The sequence below is a fragment of the Podarcis bocagei genome (assembly GCF_964188305.1).
Source record: "Podarcis bocagei genome assembly, chromosome: 4".
Taxonomy (NCBI): Eukaryota; Metazoa; Chordata; class Lepidosauria; order Squamata; family Lacertidae; genus Podarcis; species Podarcis bocagei.
In genome coordinates, this window is record NC_138128.1 from 27,736,750 (window position 1) to 27,756,325 (window position 19,576).

Below are 19,576 nucleotides of genomic sequence, written 5' to 3' on the forward strand. Positions count from 1 at the left end.
TTTTAATTGTACATGTTTTTAGAATGTTTCAACTGTTTTGGAATGTTTTTAAATTCTGGCGGAAGGGCGGGGTATCAACCCGACAAATAAATAAATGCATTGGCGACAGTAACAATTAACGCCAGGAAATCCCTAAACAAATATCGAAACTCTTTACAGGAAGAGACTTGGGGGTGGTATCTAAAACCCTGTGTACACTGTACATTTAAAGCACACCCCCTACGCCAAAATAATTCTTGGAATTCACAGAGCTACTATTCCCATCACCCTTAAACTACAGTTCCCAGGATTCTAGTGTGTGCTTTAAATGTGTAATGTATGGTGTGCACACAGGTCACACTGTATTAGAACCACAGAAATCAATACACTGATTTCAATGGGTCTACTCTTAGTATGACTAACGTCGGAGATCCTTGGCACTGTTAGAATTACCGGGGGGGGGGGAGGCAACAATAACTAGTAACAACTGCTTATCATTTGCAACACATTTTACGTGAATAATACTTATTCTGCAATACAGGCATCCTACTCGGATAGCTCATTTGGTTAGAGCATGGTATTGATAATGCCAAGGTTGCGGGTTCGATTCTCCTACGGGGCAACCGCAAATTTCTGCATTGCACTAGATTATCCTCAGAGTCCCTTCCAATTCTGCAATTCTATTATTCTACTCCACGCGCTACTTTGCTCCTCTAAAGTAACACCAACGTAACTGCATCAACCGACGGTTAAAGCATCCCACGGCCACCAGTTCCGTCCCAACGCCGCCCTAGGCAGCAGCTGTCACTTGTTAGCTCGCCGCCATTCCTGCCCCCTTAAAGCTGCAGAGACCGAGAAGAGCACCTCTTAGGATGGGAAAAGCAGCCCGGCGCCAGAGGACCGACGGCGCTTGCCAAAAGTCCAAGTCCGGGTCTGGGCAAGGGCTTCACGTCTCTACCGAGCATGTGCGAAGGCTTCCCATTTGCTCCTGCGAGGGCGCCAGAGGATGTCCTCGCACCGGCAGGGTCCAGGCGCGCCTGGGGGACGCGCAAGGAGGGAGACACCCCTTTCCCCACCCCACCCACCCCTCGGGCTTGCTCCCCCTCCCCTGCCAGCCCCCCGGCCAATAGCTGGGAGGACCCGGCAGCACTTTGGGTAGCTGCTCTCCTCTGGCCGCGCCCGGGGCTCCCCGACGGCCACCCCTCCCGCTCGCCTTATAAAGGCTCCAGCGCGCACCGACGGCTCCCTTTGCCTGGTGCCCTTAAGAGAGGGCCAGACGGCGGCGGGATCCGCGGCGCTGCCTCCACCTGATCGCATCTTCCGGAACGCTTCCCCGCTGCTCCTTCGGCGAGTGGATCGAGCGGATCTTTTTCTTTCTTTCTCCTCCCGGCACTTTTTCATCACGACCCTTCTTCTGGAGGATCCCCACCCCCGCGAAGCAATTCCCTTCTGGAGTTCACGGCGGCCCCACGCGCTTCGAACAAGGGAACGGGGAAACCGGCCGGCCGAGCGCCTCGCAGGACTCTTGTCGCGGGAGAGCAGGCGAGGGAGGGAAGAAGGGAAAGAGCCTCTCCGGGTCTTCTGCTTGGCTCTGCTTCGTTTCCTGGCTTGGCTGAAGCGCCGAAGATGGCCAGCAGCAGCAGTAGCCGCAGCGCTGGACCCCTCGCCCTCCTCTTGGCTTTCGCTATCCATCTCCTGCAGCCGACCCACCCCGCAGAGCCCGAGGCCGAGAGATCGCCCATTCCCACCGGTAACTTGACGCACCCGCTCCTGCTTCCCCGACGCCCCCACGTTTTCATTTGAGCCGGGCCTCCTCCATTTTTTCCCCCGAAGCTTAACCTTAGCGCGCGTGCGGTGAGCAGGGCAGAAGGCGAGAGGGTTCCTTGCCATGTGCAGAGTTGTTACATAGACCAAGCTGATTTCTGAGACGGGTTCACTTCTAGAAGGGAGGGTGTGGGGTGTGGATTTGCGCCCTGGTACTTTTATATGAAATCCACCCTTCCCCCCCAACCCCCCCCCACACTTTAACATTTGATTAGGTCCACGTTATGACCGAGTAAATGAATGGATTGCTAGTGAAAATCCTGATTTTCTTACATTAAAATTAAAAGGTGACGCTTCCCCCACCCCTTTAATATGAAAGTGATTTCTCTTTAGCTTGGGTTCGTGAAGAGAGAGGAAATATCCCTAGGTGAAATGAGTTTCTTTTGCTGCAAGGCGAGTTTTGCCAGTCCGTTACTTTCTGAGAGACGGGGAGTGAGACCCTTCCCCCCCCCCGAAAAAAAATACCTTCTCATTCAGACCCTGCTTCGGGATCTTCAGACAAAAGCCCCGTTGTTCAAACTGCAGCTGATTTCCCCAGCTCTCAGGCGGGTCTGGCTTGCCTCTTGAGCGCTGAATTTGTTGCACATGCTTTGTGCGTGTTTCTTTCTTTCCCTTCTCGCTGTCACTTTCCTTGTAACATTCATGTGGAACATAAACGTCTGGCGAAGGTTTCCTTGGCCGCCCACCCAGACACAAGTTACAGGCAGCAAGCAGCGTTCCACGTTGAGTCTTTTAAAAGGAGTCCGTTTGAGATACAGTAGCGTCAAAAACAAAGTTTCCAAGTTTCAAGAGGAAAACAGTTTCTCCGAGATGCTTAGGTCCATTTTCACTAGGTGTGCATTCTCATGTAGGCTGGCAATTTCCTTAACATGGAAAATGCAGAGAGAGTTAGCAAAGGGAGATGGGTGAGGTTTGCGCTCCTCATTTCTTTCTTTGCAGCATTCACACACAATGCTGTTGCCATCAGAATTCCAGCTTGTACCCCCTTAATTTAATCCGAATTTACTGGGGGTGGGCGATAAGCTTGAAAAACCTGTTCCCAACGATCCTTGTGATATCTCAACAATCCTTTAAAAGAGTCCTTACTTCTAAGCACCTTGTAACCTTATGAGCTGTCTTTTCCTGTCTGTGGTGAAGAGTTGAATCATGACTTTCATACTGGCGATGATCAATATTTAGGATGCATTTGAGAAGGCAAGCAATATAGAAATGCAAATTCTGAGCTGGGCATCGTGGGGAAACTTCTATTTCCCTGCTAAGCCTTAAATACAATCCTGATTCTTTGCCCTGCAAGAAACTTCTCTCATTTCCAGTACAGTGGTACCTCAGGTTATATACGCTTCAGGTTACATACTCCGCTTACCCAGAAATATTACCTCGGGTTAAGAACTTTGCTTCAGGAAGAGAACAGAAATTGTGTGGCGGCATCGCGATGGCAGTGGGAGGCCCCATTAGCTAAAGTGGTGCTTCAGGTTAAGAACAGTTTCAGGTCAAGAACAGACCTCCAGAATGAATTAAGTACTTAACCCGAGGTACCACTGTATTTTACTGTGCAATCTTGTGCATGTTTGCCCGAAGTAAATCCCACTGTGTGTAATGGAGTTTACGCCATAGGGACACCATTGCCTATTTGCCCCATCGAACATAGCAAGGCTTCCTCCTGAGTAGACAATATACAACTGCACTGTTAGCCATGATGCTTGGCAGAAGAGATCTGGAAGACATGATTATTCCATTCAATAGTCTCTCAAACATGAAAGGTGTTACTTTGTGACCCTGTCCACATTTTCTTCTGGTCAGATTTTCAACCAGTTTCCTTCCCATCCTTGTTCGCATTCTGCTCCTTGAGTCGTGTAAAGTGCTTGTTCCAGGGAGCTGGAAGGCAGGAAGAAATTCAATCCTCAATGTGCAAAACAGAAGAGGAAAGACATGCATAAAATCTGTTTAAAGAAAAGGGCCCGAAATGTGTTCTAGTGCTTCCAGTCAAAAGAGACAATTGGTTTTAAATACACATCATGTTGCTTGCCATACACTGCTTCTTGCTTGGATCCTGAGCAGGCCTTTGATTGCGTTCCCAGCTCTCACTCGCATCAGTCCTGGGAAATCAACCATAATCTGTGATTTATATTTTTCACATGGTAATAAAAAGAGCTCAGAGTTTTGATTCACACCTTTGAGGTAGTAAATGGCTTGCTTCAAAACTCTGCCGTGATTGTTTTGCCACACAGATGGAACACTGTTGCTTCTTTCAGTTTTTCATTTCCCCCCAATCTTAACTTCACATTTCCACATCAGTTTATGAGTGTGTGTGTTTTTAAGTCTTCATGAAAATTCACCAGTATTTTTGTGCACATACACATATACACATATTGATATGCAATTTTGCCTAATATACCCATTTTTTGCAAAACAATTTCCCCTAATATGATGCATTTTCAAAATTTTATTTACACCAATATATGACTTTTTAGGCACACTTTACTTCAGCATATGCATTTTTTGTACCCATTGCTTGGTTGAAGACCCTCTTCCTGATGCAACATTTGCACTCAAGGCTGTGCTGGTCTGCATGGCGCCTCCCAGCGCTGTGCGGCCTGGGGTGATTCTGGCCAGGCTGTGCTGCACCTCCTGATGATATAAGGCATGGGGTGACTTCCCGCCAGGTCTCCTCTGCCCCCTCAAGATTGGGACTGAGCCCCATCCCTGTGGAATTGGGGGCTGTGGGCTGTGGAGGCCTCATCCCCATAGAATTGCTGTGCCTGATTGCATGTAATGTAGTTTGTCTGATTACTCACTTATTGGTTAGTGTCTTATAAGGAATAATAGCACTTGTAAGCTTTATTTCTTCTTTAAAATACTTTTAGGGCAATCACTTCTCTGCTCAACTACATAACTTGTATAAGGGCTTATATAAGTACAGTGGTACCTTGGTTCTCAAATGCCTTGGTACTCAAACAACTTGGAGCCCAAACACCACATACCCAGAGGTAAATGTTCTGGTTTGTGAACTTTTTTTTTGGAAGCTGAACGTGCTCTGTTTTGTGTGTTATGCTTCCGATTTGAGTGCCACATTTCCGTTTTGAGTGCTACACTGATGTCGGTCTGTTTTTGCTATGTATTTAGCATTTTTGTTTTTGCGGCTTTTTTGTTTTGCTTTTGCAGCTTTTTTTGTGTGAGACTTTGTGGAACCCAGTTCAACTACTGATTGATTGATTGTGTGACTGCAGTACAGTGGTGCCTCGCAAAACGAAAATAATCCGTTCTGTGATTCTCTTTGTCTAGCAGTTTTTTCGTCTTGCGAAGCAAGCCCATTGACGGATTAGTGCTATTAGTGGCTTTTAGCGGCTTATCTGCTGATCGGATCAGCTGATAAGCGGCTTAGCGGCTTAGAAAAAAAGGGGGGGAAACCAGCAGGAACTCGCAAGACATTGTCGTCTTGCGAAGCAAGCCCATAGGAAATTCGTTTTGTGAAGCTCCTCCAAAATGGAAAACTCTTTCATCTAGCGAGTTTTCCGTCTTGCGAGGCATTCGTCTTGCGGGGCACCACTGTACATTGTTTATTGCTTTCATTTTATGGATCAATGGCCTTGTACATTTTAAATTGCTGTTATAGGGGTTGTTTTTAAAAGTCTGGAACGGATTAATCCATTTTGCATTACTTTCTATGGGAAAGTGCACCTTGGTTTTGGAACGCTTTGGTTTTGGAACGGATTAAGTTTGAGAACCAAGGTACCCACATATCATAAAAGCCACATCACATCACTTCTTCAAATCAAAATGTGACTTTTAGTGGAAACACTGGTTCACACAGTCCCCTTTTTGGAAGACAATACAGAACAGTGACTCTTGTGTGCAGCTTCTGTCTCCTTATCTCTGCAGGCACAGATGTACAACATGGCTTGCAATCTGCCTTCTATGTGCAGATATCCAGATGTCTCATGGATGCATCATTTGCCCAATCCCTTTACTGAAGTTTACAGATTTTAGGGCTGTACACATATACAGGCAGATTCTGTATGTGGGGGGAGTTGTGCATGAGATTTGTTAATAACCCCCCCCCCACACACAAACACATGTCCCCCCCCCCATGGCAGAAGGAACTGTTGTGTGAACAGGACATTGTTTTGTAACTCCCTGGAGTCCACCCCAGGCTAATAAACAGAAAATGTATAACTTAATCCCAAATAAGTTTATTATTTGTAAATTATTATGGAATGGTACTGTTCAAGCCATCTTAATGAAGAGGCAATGATCTAGAATGCTGAAGCAGTGCTAATAAAATGCATGTTACAGAGTAAAAATAATAATAGTGGATTCTGGTTAACATAAACAGTAAGAAAATCTTCACTGATGTACAGCAGACTCTCCTGATGTGCAAACTCCACTTCTGCCAGGACCCCAGACAATGCAGGGATTGTTAACAACAGACTCCAGTTTTAATCCTTGTTTAATTTTCTGAGTTGTTTTACATACACTTCTTTGCCATCGATCAGATGTTTCAAAATCTAATGAGACTGACCTTGGTGTAGGTTCTGTTTTATTCTGCATAATTTATATCCTATTCATACTTAATAAAATGCTTCTAAGTCTGATTTGAGCAGTGTTTAAGCTGCAAAGAACTTTCCACACACCCACACACCCTTAATTGTATGGTTCAGGAGAAATGCCTTGTGAGGTGAATCCCAAATTGACAAGGTCCTTCGATGTTGATGTAGCCATAATAATAAAGGTTTCTATATAAGCCTGGAAACTGTTCTTGCTCATCTTATAGCAATTAAAACAAATGAGCTTGTTTGATTGATGTGAAAACCTACAGGAAGTGTGTTATTCATTAAAAAGAGATACGTAACATTCAGGGATTACGGTGTAACTTTTGATTTATGCGACAAAAGTTCTATTGAGTTTATGAAAGCTAGAGTTTGTTAGAAGAGACCTTATTGGTCCTGAAAAGCTACCCAGAAACAGAGCAAAAACTGAGTTACAAAGTCTCCTTTGTAAACTTCACATCTATTTCTGACATGGAATAATTTGTGGTTATTGATAAAACCGCAATTATATGCATAGCTACACCTCCTTCTCTCTTGCTGTCTCTTATACCTGTCTCTCGACACGATCAAAATTGAGTGAAACTTGAAAGCTGGTGTGTCTTCAGTAGATTTGCATTCTGCCTCTTTGAAATGGCAAAATTCAGTCATCTATTCTAGTTGCTTGCACAGGTGCCAATCTGACCCACAAAAAGTTTTGCTGAAGCCTGTGAACCTAAACTAACAGTCCTATTATATTCCAGAGACTTAGATTCTTGACTGGACGCACACCAGGCTCTTAGTTTTCTTTCTTCTTTCAGAAAACTATAATTGCCACTTCTATAAAATACCTACATTGGGTTTTTTGTGTTCATTGCATTTTATATGGCTTTGAATATTCATAATAGAGTTGGAACAAGTATAGAATATGTGTGCAGCTCTCTTTTTTTAAAAAAAAGTAGAATTTGTTAGGTAAATGTTTAATACTGGACACTTTAAAAGTCATGAGCCAATTTAATATGACTAAGAATGTCTTATTTGGTTTTGCAACTGTGGGTAATGTGGCAATTTGTAACTGAAAACAGCCCATTTTCATTTAGATAACTATTAATTAAAGTATTTTGTAGCTTACTTTTCCTGTACTCAAGGTGGCTAACAACAACAGTGAGACAATTTACCAAAATATAAGCAAAGAGCACAGAATACAATTAAACCATATAGGTTCACCAGAACTTTGACAATATGAGTGGCATGAATAAGTCATAGGAAGGGCCTATTGCCCTACAGATGGCAGTAGTTGGCAGACAGATTGGTTACTGTGATTTTATTATTTTACATCTATATCTTAACTTTCCTCCAAGTAGCTGTCTCTCTCCCTTTTATATTTACAACAACTCTGTGAGGTAGGTTTGGCTGATAGACAGTGGTTGGTCCAAGCTTCATAGCTGAGTGGGGTTTTGAACTCTGGTCCAAGAGCATGTACAAAGAGCATGTATGGCATGGATTGGGCCATAACACATTGCCAATCCCATTTACAGTATTTTAATTGTTAGATGCAGATTTTGCGGAGTGACTTTATCGTACTGAACCTTTTGGAATTTTGTCTATATGCCAATAAAGGTTTGAGATTGAGATTGAATTAATATATAATACTCCTAGAGCTCAGAAGTGGTTTCCAAGCTGCAGGGAGCATGCGAGAAGAGACCCCTTTTATGTCATCTACTATAGGAAGAAAAAACCTTTGCACTTCTAATACACCACCGACACACTGATATACAGGAGTGCTTTTGTATTCTTCAAAAGTTACTGCTTCCATAGATCTGCATCTATAATAACTCAGTGGTAGGTCCCGGGTTCTCCAGGGGAAAGACTCCTGAAACTGTGAAGGGGTGCTGCCAGTCTGTGTAGACAATACTGGGCTCAATGGATCAATGTTCTGACTAAGGTCTGAGGTGGCTTCTTATGCATCTGGTTGCTGCATGATTCTGTGAGTGCTCCATTCACATCTTAACTATGATTTAGCCAATATGTGTGACATTAGAGTGAAGTGAGAGAGACGAGGAAGAGAGTGAAAAGGAAAAAGTCTGGCTGGGTGAGTGATCAAGTATCAATGTGGAAGCAGACAAAAATACTCCCGGTCAAAAGTCAATAAACTGGGTGCTAAAAGAGTAATTTGAAGTGTTCTGGGGATCTTGCTTTACAGCTGCTGTTTAAACAGCTGGCCCTGTAAAAAGGAGAAGAAAATACCTTGAGGGCACAAAGCCTTCTGTGCCAGTAAACTCTTCTCACTTTGTAAAAGTGATGCCAGTTGCTGAAACTGTAGTCATATTGATTGTTTAAAAAACAAACACAGAACAGTATGTTAAACTAAGAATGCAGCAGCGATGTTAGTCTTGTTCTGTTGGCTTCTGAGCAGAGGCGGCAAAGTTGAAGTCAAGGTCTTTGTACCTCACTAGGCCAAACAAACCATGTGTTGGTGCTGGAACCGGTTGTCTGACAGTTCCAGTCTTATCCACCCCTTCCAGACCCGAACAGACACTTGGGCCAAACCAGCCATTTCCTGGTGGTTCATTTTTCTGTGTTTGGAAATGTGACTGAAATATCTGGCTTCAGATTTAGTTAGGGGAGCTTACAAGGTAAGAATTTAAGGCTTGCATGTAGAAAGTCACAGGTCCAGTCCTGGCATCTTCAGTTAAAAGGAGCACTTATTCATAAAACTTAGTCCTTGGAAACCCGCTGCCAGTCAGGGCACACAACATTGGCTAGATGGGTCAGTAGTCTGACTCCATATAACAGCCTTACATTCGTATGGTATTTTTGCAACTTTACGGATGTAGCTTTCGAAAGCACAAAAGGTTATGAAAACACGCACTTGGCTATTGCATACATGGATTTATTCAATTTCCTGTCGGGGTAGTATGTACCGGGCTTATGATGCAATATATGTGGGCTCTAAATTGCCAGTGTGTAATTGCAGTGTTCACCAGAGAACTGTAGCTTATTTACTTTAACTCAGCACCATGACTTCAGCATGCCTAAGCAGGGAAAGGGAAGGCAAGACGTGGTTTGGCAAGGCCTCTCGCTCCTTTTGGAGCTATTTGTCTCCAATGCTAGCTGCAGAATATAATTGATGCTAAGTGCCTGACACTGATAATTTTGGGTGTTTCCGGTCATGCTTCTGATCAATGCAGAGCCAATACAAAGAACTATTGTGCCAATGCTGGCATGTGCATGGTATTTGAGCTAGCTTTGGAAGCTATATCAGGGATAACCATTAATCATATCAACCCACATTTCAAGGATGTTAGCCACTTACACTGTAACTAAAAGGTGGGAAACCTTTTTCAGTCTCCATTTCCTTGTGGCAACCTTTGTGGTTGTGGCAGTGGTAGCAGGACAGTGGTCAGCAAACCCAGAGGCAGAAGTGGGTGGCACAACAGATGTGACTCATTACCTCTTTTCTTTTTCTAGTAGGCTACATTACAGCCACACAAAAGTCAAACTGAATTTTCAGGCATCCAGGCAAATAAGAGGCATGATCTCCGTTCAAAGACTTATTCCAGCTAGGGAAAAGCATTCAAAAAGAGCGCAGAGCAAGGCTGGAAAAGGATGTGACATGGGGAGAGTCCCAAGGGCCAGATAATGATTTTTGGAGGGCCACTTTCAGCACCCGGGATTGAACTTTCTCAGCCCTGCAGTAGATGTTTCATTGATACACTGTGGAGCTGCAACTGCAATAAGACGTAGCAGCAAATGACGTGCTTACCTAAAATTATCTGTTGCCTCAGACATTGCATCCTAGAAGAATTAAGATTAGTGCTTCAGCATACGTGTAACTGAGGGTTATTCCAGGCATAGCTTGTAATGCTGGTGCTGCCTTGGCCCTGAGTAGAGCAGAAGCTGTTTGGTTGGTTACTTGAAACGTTCATTGCTTGTGAAGACCCCCAAAGACCTCCCAAAGAAAGACACAGTTGTCACCATGTGAGTGGTTTGCTTAGGCGTTGGTTCGACTAGCTGCACCTACATCTCTGGCAGGGCAGCACTGACAACTGGACACCGGCAGAAGTCAATAAGGGTAAACATACTGGGGGAGCATTGGTCCTACTGCAGACACAACCTCACCCCAAAATGCTCCCAGGTGCTCTGGCATGACCCTAACCCCTGGAAGGGGATCGGACAAAAGCATGGCAAGCACCTGGATTCCTTTAACGGAATACCCTATCGCACATTGGGAGGGGCAGGTGTGACAACCTCCCCTCCACCACATCTTGAACCAATGTCTAACTGCCAAACCTTACAAAGTTGTGACGATTTGTGACCCAAGTGGCACCAGCCAATCAGCCAATGGGAAAATTCCTACTGGAAAATTCTGAGGTGGGAGAGAGGAATCACCTGAATATGGTTGAAAGGATTTTTCTGCAAACCTCTCCAGTCAATTGTTCCCTTCCATGGCAGCCCCATGTGACACAACCCCTTATTCTCAGGGGGAACCCCTCATCAACCCTCTGATGGGATAGTGCCATGGTGATAGGGAGAGACGGGGAAAAGAGAAATCAGTTGTGTGAGCTGTATCCCATGCACACAACCCATTGGGTACAAACCCAAATGAATTTCTTGCCCACCTTTTGGGACTCACACTTCACAAGGCAGTTCTGTAAACATGGGAGTGGGTAGGAAATTGAAGGTCATATTTTAATATTTGGAATGCAGCTGTGTGCCAGCAATTTATTTCCAACCCAGTAAGCTGCTAAAATGTACATTTTTCAGATAATATGCTCCTTGTTAAGCTGGCTTGATTTAAAATCCTGACAGATTTAAAGCTTGTCTAACATCAGTGATCCACATGTTTAACACGAAACAAAATAGTTAAATCATTGTACTGCAGAGACGTGGCCTTCCTTGTGTAAATCTAAGAATGACTAACTTAGAGGTCTCCCACCACTAAGGCCATCTGTGCACCATACATTTAAAGCACTATGGCACCAGCCATGGCTCCCCACAAAAAATTAAAAGGAACTCCAAGTTTGTTAAGGATGCTAAAAGGTGTTAAGAGACACCTACTTTCCTCACGGAGCTACTGTTTCCAGAGCTTCCTGGGAAGAGGAATTGATTGTAAACCAGGAATTGTAGCTCTGTGAATGGGATAGGTAAAGGTAAAGGGACCCCTGACCATTAGGTCCTGTCGTGACCGACTCTGGGGTTGCGGCGCTCATCTCGCTTTATTGGCCGAAGGAGCCGGCGTTTGTCCGCAGACAGCTTCCAGGTCATGTGGCCAGGATGACCAAGCTGCTTCTGGCGAACCAGAGCAGCGCACGGAAACGCCGTTTACCTTCCCACCGGAGCGGTACCTATTTATCTACTTGCACTTTGACGTGCTTTTGAACTGCTAGGTTGGCAGGAGCACGGACCGAGCAATGGGAGCTCACCCCGTCAAGGGGATTCGAACCGGCAACCTTCTGATCGGCAAGTCCTAGGCGCTGTGGTTCAACCCACAGCGCCACCCGCGTCCCCGAGTGAATGGGATAGGGGTCGCCAAACAATTCTCAGCACTCTGAACATCCCAGGATTATTTTGTGGCAAGCTCTGTCTGTTCAAAGTGGTATAATGGTGCTTTAAATGCAAGATAGACCTAGTGGTCACTATAATTCTGTTCCAAAAGAAAACACGGCCACATTTTATGTTATACTATAACAAATTTGAATTGTAATGTAGTATTCATTCATTTTTACAATATATCCCACTTTTCCTCAAAGAAGCTCAAGGTAATGAACCTGATTTCCCCTTTCCATTTTATCTATAAGTTGGATTCCAAGGCATTATAAACAGCCTTGTCTCTTTCCTAATGTATTCATATCCAAAGGTATAGTCCTGAATAAGCTATCAGCACTCCATACTAGATATGTGGGATGAGTTATAGAATTCTAGCCAGGTTTCAGGACAGAGAAGGAAGAAGGCACCATGTTTGGCCATTGATCACTTAGGAGCATAAATATATACACCGTTGGCTTCAGATTCCTGCCAGGGAAAGAATATGTTCTGGTAGAGTGTTTTTCCATGCTCAGCCTTATGAGCCCTGCATTTGATTTGAACATTTTCTGTTTCGTTTGTTAGTCAGTGCAGAAGTAGCTCACATTCGTCAGTCTTGCTATATACGCGTAGACAGATCTGAGTAAACAACTTGCATGTTTATGGACACATAAACCCATGAAAGTACTGGCTGTGGGATGACCATGAAATGTCTGTTTTGCATTCCTTCCCATTTTCTCCACTAAAAGACATGGTGGCATGTCTGTTGGTTCTTAATAGGTATGTGCACTTTTGGGCAAATCCTTAAGCACCTTGCTCAGTACATCAGTGGCTGGAACCCCTTTTCATTGGGGGCCTCATTCTTTTCCAGTGTAGCCTCATGCCAGAGGTGCATAGTGGGTGGAGCAAAAAAAAAGAGAGTGTCTCTTTACATTTTTGCAGTGGGTTACTTTGCATCCATACAAATGCCTGGTGTTTCCACCCCCCCACCCCACCCACACCTGCATACACAAAACTCTCAGTCCTCCATACAGGCAAGCAAAAAGCATGATTACAGCTCTAGCACACATTCCACCCAAGCATAATAATAATTATTTATACATACATACAATACCCTGCCCATCTGACCGGGTTTCCCCAGCCACTCTGGGCGGCTTCCAACAAAAGATTAAAAAACAGAATAAAACATCAAACATTAAAAACTTCCCTAAACAGGGCTGCCTTCAGATGTCTTCTAAAAGTCGGATAGTTGTTTATTTCTTTGACATCTGATGGGAGGGTGATCCACAGGGCGGGTGCCACTACCAAGAAGGGCCTCTGTCTGGTTCCCTGTAACTTTGCTTCTTGCAGTGAGGGAACCACCAGAAGGCCCTCGGCGCTGGACCTCAGTGTCTGGGCTGGACGATAGGGGTGGAGACGCTCCTTCAGATATACTGGGCCGAGGCCGCTTAGGGCTTTAAAGGTCAGCACCAACACTTTGAATTGTGCTCGGAAATGTACTGGGAGCCAATGTAGGCACTCAAGGAGGGCACAGAGCTGGCCATTGAGGGCTGTGGCCTGGAGAGTGGCATGGCCTGGGGAGAGTGCCAGGGAAAGGATTGAGAAGCCAGCCCCTGGTCCTGAGGTTCCCAACTCCTGCTTTATAGAAATGTTGGAATGCCCTTTCTACCTTTGTTTCAAAGCACATTACAGGAATGGCTTTAGATTTCCCCCTTTAGATTTTGATGTACAAATATGTAACAGATATTCCATGAAATACACAGGCAAAGGTGAACCTAGATGGAATTCATGCTAAAGAAAAAGCAAATGTTCACTCCCTACCCCCTTTAAATAGTAAGAAAAGCAATACCCAGGATATATTAAATCTGTCCTTTATTAAAATCCTGATTATTTAGCTTGATGTGTATGAAATACCATGAGGCATATTGGCTTTCCTGGTTGGGTTCCAAAAAGTGACCTCACATTGCATGCAGATATGGAGTGTGATCCTAACTTATGAACTTTAAATTCAGTTTAGCTGCTGCACCATTCAAGAATCAGTACTTGGTTGCCTGCCAGAATTGCTCTGGATTTAATGGCACATAAAATTAAAATCCTGAGCCAGACTTGAAGCGGAATCCTCTCTTTGCATCCACAGAGGAATGTAGAAAGATATATTTCACAGCTCTGCTACCAGAGGGCCTTTTAACTGGAAATGGCAGGGAATGAAACAAAGACTTTATGCAAGCCAGACCATGCAGTGTATGCATTGCTGCTAAACCATTCCGCTTCCCCTGCTACAGATGAATTTATGGTCATCTTTTAGGCCTGGTTCAGCCTTCAGGAGCAGTGTCCGGGCAGAAATTGCTTAAATGTCCAGGAAAATCCAGACCTATGGCAACCCATAGCTCAACAACTTTTGTGTCTGGATTGTCACTTTCCGAAAAATGGCAACTTTCCTCCTCTTCTGGTCATTCTGCTGTTACACTGTCCTGCGCTAAACCATAGCTTGACTTCGCATCCTGCTTGAACCAGAACAATCTTAGCACGCTGCCTGAACTTGTGGTTTGTAGTTCATGGTTTGTCTGGGAGAGCTGTGTTCTGAAGACTTGCTAAACATTAGGAAGAACTTCCTGACAGTAAGAGCTGTTCGACAGTGGAATTTGCTGCCAAGGAGTGTGGTGGAGTCTCCTTCTTTGGAGGTCTTTAAGCAGAAGCTTGACAACCATATGTCAGGAGTGCTCTGATGGTGTTTCCTGCTTGGCAGGGGGTTGGACTCGATGGCCCTTGTGGTCTCTTCCAACTCTATGATTCTATGATTCTATGATTAAATCAAACCATGGTTCAGCACCTCACAGCAGCAGAATGACCTGAGAGTAGCAAAGCAGCAATGATTTCTTCTTCCAATGCTTGTGAGGGCTTGCTAAACCATAGTTTGGTTTAGCGTGATGTGTCAACCAGGCTTAATCTGTATGAATCAAATTTTAATGATAGGGTGCACCCAAGGTTCAAGCTAAGTACAATTGAACCTTCAGAGCTGAGATAGATGTCGTGTAATTTGTGATCATACTGCTTTGTGGATGGGGTAAAGCTAAAGGACCCCTGGATGGTTAAGTCTGGTCAAAGACAACTATGGGGTGTGGCGCTCATCTCACTTTCAGGCCCGAAGGAGCCGGCGTTTGTCCGCAGACAGCTTTCCAGAGCATGTGGCCAGCATGACTAAACTTCTTCTGGCACATGGAACACCGTGACTGAAGCCAGAGCACACAGAAATGCCATTTACCTTCCTGCCGCAAGGGTACCTATTTATTTACTTGCACTGGTATACTTTTGAACTACTAGGTTGGCAGAAACTGGAACAGAGCAATGGGAACTCACCCGGATTCGAACTGCCGACCTTCTGATCAGCAAGCCCAAGAGGCTCGGTGGTTTAGACCACGGTGCCACCTGCATCCCTTTTGTGGGTGGGACTGAAATACAAACAGCATACCAGGCTCAAAGGATCTTTTAGGCAGAAATGAATGCAACAGACCAGAACAATCTGCAAATTCAAGCAGCACCTCAGTGAAAAAAATCAAGCAAATAAGGCATAGTACAAAGGAAAATTAAATCAATAGTACAATGACCATGAATCCTCGGGTTTGTCAGTTCCTTCCTACCTCAAGCATGGAAATCTGCAGCAGTGAATTCAAATGAGCAGTAAATACATATGGATATAGTACAACCATTACAGACATGTGTCATCTCAGAGTGCAAGTGTGTTTCCCTGGGAGAGATGCTTTTCCATGACAATATCAGTCTTCCTGTTTCTAGAAAATGAATATGTTGGGGTAGGGAATGCAAGAGCAAAGCCTCTGGCTAATCTTCTCTCATCCCTAAATCTGCAGTAGGGAGAGCTTTGTAATTCGAAGTTCTGTGGGCACACAAATTGCCAGTTCTAAACAGAATAAATGAGTCACATCTTGTATTTATTTCAGGGGCATGCTTCTGCTTTCAGCTTCCATGTCAATGGAAATGTCATCAAAGGGAAGGATAAAGGTCTTCCTTTGAACAAGCCATAATTAAGGAAAATGTTGCCAGTTGTCTGTCTGTCTTAAATAAAATGAAAATTAGATTGGAATAAATCAGTCAGATTTTATCATCGTCCCCCCCCCCCATTTAGATTATCATTTTTTAAAAAAAATGGATTTGGGATGCCAATGTACAGAACCACATAAAACTTCTTTAAACACCTTGAGAAATGGACTATTAGGGAAGAATCTGTTTTTTTTTTAGAAGTTGGCTGTGTCTGGGGGAAACCCTTACAGGGGTCACCAATGTGGTGCCCACTGATACCAGTCTACAGCACCTGTGAAAGGCCTAAGTAAACATGCCTTTAAAATGCACAATATGTGAGATATTGCTTGATCATCCTCTCATCTTCTCTGGGTTCTCAGCACCTGCATGAAATTAGGCCAATGGTCTCATGCAACCTTCAACCATAGGCTCCCATCTCTCCCTTATGTGATGGAAGAGCGTTGCATATGGAACAATGCTTTGTTAGTCCCAAGGACTGTGTGGTGGCACATTAGAATCAAATGCTGGAAGAGCCTTGTTTTCGTTAGGCACAGAAGCAGGAGTTTTTTCAGTAAAGGTATAGAGTTTTGCTGTGCCCAAATCAGGCAAAATGGTTGATTTGTTAAGTTATGGCTCTTCTGCTTGCTTCCTGTCCACACACACCTGGTAAATGTTTGGAAAAAGCTGCAGGGATGCCATCGAGATTTATCAAATTTCAGGCTGGGAGAAAACTGCAAATATCAGCTTGCTTCCATATTTGTAAAGAAAAGCGCACTCTATGTTTTGCTCTGCCTTTAATGGTATTAGTTGCAGTTAAAATTGTGTGCTGGAAAATCAGTATGAAAGTAAAGGAAGTCCATGGATGAGGAACATGAAATTTGCAAAGTGTTTTTTCTACAGCTTATTTGGAGAACCAGTTCCCTGTTTCAGAGGGTTAGTAATGCACTCTGGGGGAGGGAATGTAACTGCAACTTAATTCTTTATTACAGTGTTATTCCAGACACATAATAGACGGGATGACGGCATTTTCTGTCTGCTCTGTATCTGTCTAAGGAGAGAGTTCCTGTAAACTCATTCAGTTTTTAAGCACCCTCAGAATAATTTCTTCCAAAGTTTAGAACTGTGTATTCATGAACATTCTCTGCTACATAATAGAGCTGGTCGATGACAGCTGAAGTACTGTAACATAAACATTTTATTAGTTTTAAAGCTGAAACGAACCTACTGAGAGGTAATAACCTTCACACAAATATGAAATTGTACAAAATGCCTTCCTTCTGATGCCAGAAGTAGGAGGCTCCATTAGCTAAAGTGGTGCTTCAGGTTAAGAACAGTTTCAGGTTAAGAACGAACCTCTGGAAAAAATTAAGTACTTAACCCAAGGTACCACTGTATCTGGAACGTCACAGTTTTCCCATCTCTGTCACAAGAGGTGCCTACTGAGTGTTTATATGTTGGCTGCTATGCCTATGATAATTTCCTTTGGAGTGATTATAAAGTGTCTTGACATTTGTTCCAACTTGCTGGCAAGTGTAGCTGTAAAATATGGTATATCTTCCCAAATCCAAACCTGAAATTGCTCTCAAATCAAAATAGTTCACACAGGGAAATGTAATAAGGAATTCATTTGGCTTACTTAGTCTTCTATGATCACATTTTCCAGTATACTCTATTGCTGGTGCTTTCTTTCCAAAAGCTCCATAAATCAAAGTGGGGTGGTGGTCTGGTCGCAAGTTTGTTTCTCATAGTTGCTACCTTTTTTTTGCTCAGCCTTCTCAGAGCCAAGAGGACAAGGGAAAGATAGGGGGAAACTGCCAATAGCTGCTTTGTAACTTCCAACCATACCTGTTAGACAGAATACTGATTTTTCTTATCATGTTTATAGGATGCTGTTGTGAACCTAATTTGTTCCTGCTGCTGAAATATACCCACTATTAGTAGCAATCCTATTTTAAAATACTGCTTGAAAACAGAGATGCATTTTTAACTAACTAATCCCCAATAATGTTCAAGCTGGTGACATAATAGCTTGAAACAACAGACTTTGATTGCGCAAACTGGATCTTCTCTTTTGCGCTATAAAATCTAGCTTATTGAAAATGTATAATTTTCCATGAGTTTGAAGGGTTTCCAAATGGCTTCATTTCCAAGTCTTTATGTCAGCAGTGGCACATTAGGGATAGCAAATTATGATTTTGGCCTGGGCTTGTGACTCCTTGCATCCTGAATAATAGGGCACAGACATTCATTTAGACAACTTTATTTCCAAAACCATCATTCAGGGGCCCCTTCTTGCCATGTGGTTTTGACAACTTGCTTTTCAGTACATTATTTAAAGTGAAAGTTGTTCATGAGCTTGAATGGCTGCACTTTCTCTAGTGAGCTGTTGAAATGCTTAGTTCTATTGTATCCAGTTTGAATCAAAGAGAAAGTTAATGGTGTAACCACAGAGCCAATGTGGTGCAGCGGTTAGTAGCCAATTCAATTTCAAATTCCTGTTCAGCTGAGCTTCCTGAATGGCCAAGGGTTTATCTGTCAGACTAACATACCACACAGGGTGGGTAGCTCTGAGCTCCCCAGTGAATTTCCCTCTATAATTCCTAATGTTTGTATGCCACTTTTCAGGGCAAAAGAAAGACACAAGCTTGGCTTTCTTGACTGCTTTGGATAGGTTTAATCTGGAACACAGAAAGCTACCTTATCCCAAATCAGACCATTGCTCCAAGTAGCTCAGTGCTGTCTACACTGACTGGCCGCAGCTTTCCGGAGTTTCAGGCAGGGAACTCTCAGCACTACCTGCGGATGCCAGAGATTGAACATGGTACTTTCTGCAAAGTACATGGTACTTTCTGGAAAGATGGTAGTCACTTGTAAATAGCTACCTAGCTCATTGCCTATGGCAATAACTGCCTCCTGGTCAGAAGGGAAGAATATTTATTTGTAAATCAGAAGAGAATTAGCTCTACTTTTTTTATTCATGCCATATGCATGCCATGTATGAAGCTGCCTTATATTGAATTGGGCAGTCCAATGTTTCCAATATGTCAGATAAGGCAGGCTAGAAATCCATTAATTATTGTTGTTGTTATTTCATCTGTGAAGAACTCACCTCTCTCTCTCTCTTTCCCCCTTTTTCCTAGATAAGCTACTAATTCTAACTGTTGCAACAAAGGAGACGGACGGCTTTCACAGATTCATGCAATCAGCAAAGCATTTCAACTACACTATAAAGGTATTGTGAACCCTTCTGCTCTTTCAGAATATGGAAAATAGTTTCTCTCTGTGTGTGAATTCACACACACACACACACACTCATAAAATAAACCACTGTAGAATGAAGTCATGGAAAATACCACTTCGGTCATTTGCTGCATCCCTTTGCCAATTCAGAATTACTCCCTACTGTAGGCTTAGTAATCTTTCACCTAGTCTACCTCTTAATATTCCAGATGGTGGAGTTTTCTACTTAGCTCAGGAGGCTATTCCACAGGCTTATAGATTTAAGGGCTGGCAAGGTTTTATCCACAGTCTGTGTAAATATTATCTCTTTTCCTTTCCAGTTAACTTATGCTTATGCTTGGTAACTATTTTCATCCGAAAGCATCCCCCTTATATTCTGCATTTTCAGAATAAAATGCATCCATTTCTTGGAATTTATATCTCCTCCTTATTTTTGGCCTTATCCCAAC

General features: G+C 43.5%; 1 protein-coding gene across 2 annotated transcripts in view; it reads left to right on the forward strand.

Annotated features, from left to right (window-relative positions):
- The first annotated feature begins 1,109 nt into the window (after positions 1–1,109).
- The window catches only part of PLOD2 (procollagen-lysine,2-oxoglutarate 5-dioxygenase 2), a 66,451-nt gene continuing 47,984 nt past the window's right edge, over positions 1,110–19,576 (forward strand). Inside the window, exons 1-2 of one of the 2 annotated variants that reach the window (XM_081190185.1) lie at positions 1,110–1,729; positions 19,028–19,119. In XM_081190185.1, coding sequence (XP_081046311.1) covers positions 1,606–1,729; positions 19,028–19,119 — 216 coding nt within the window. In that variant the 5' untranslated portion in view covers positions 1,110–1,605. The remainder of the gene's footprint in view (positions 1,730–19,027; positions 19,120–19,576) is intronic. The other variant, XM_081190186.1, reaches the window with a different exon arrangement.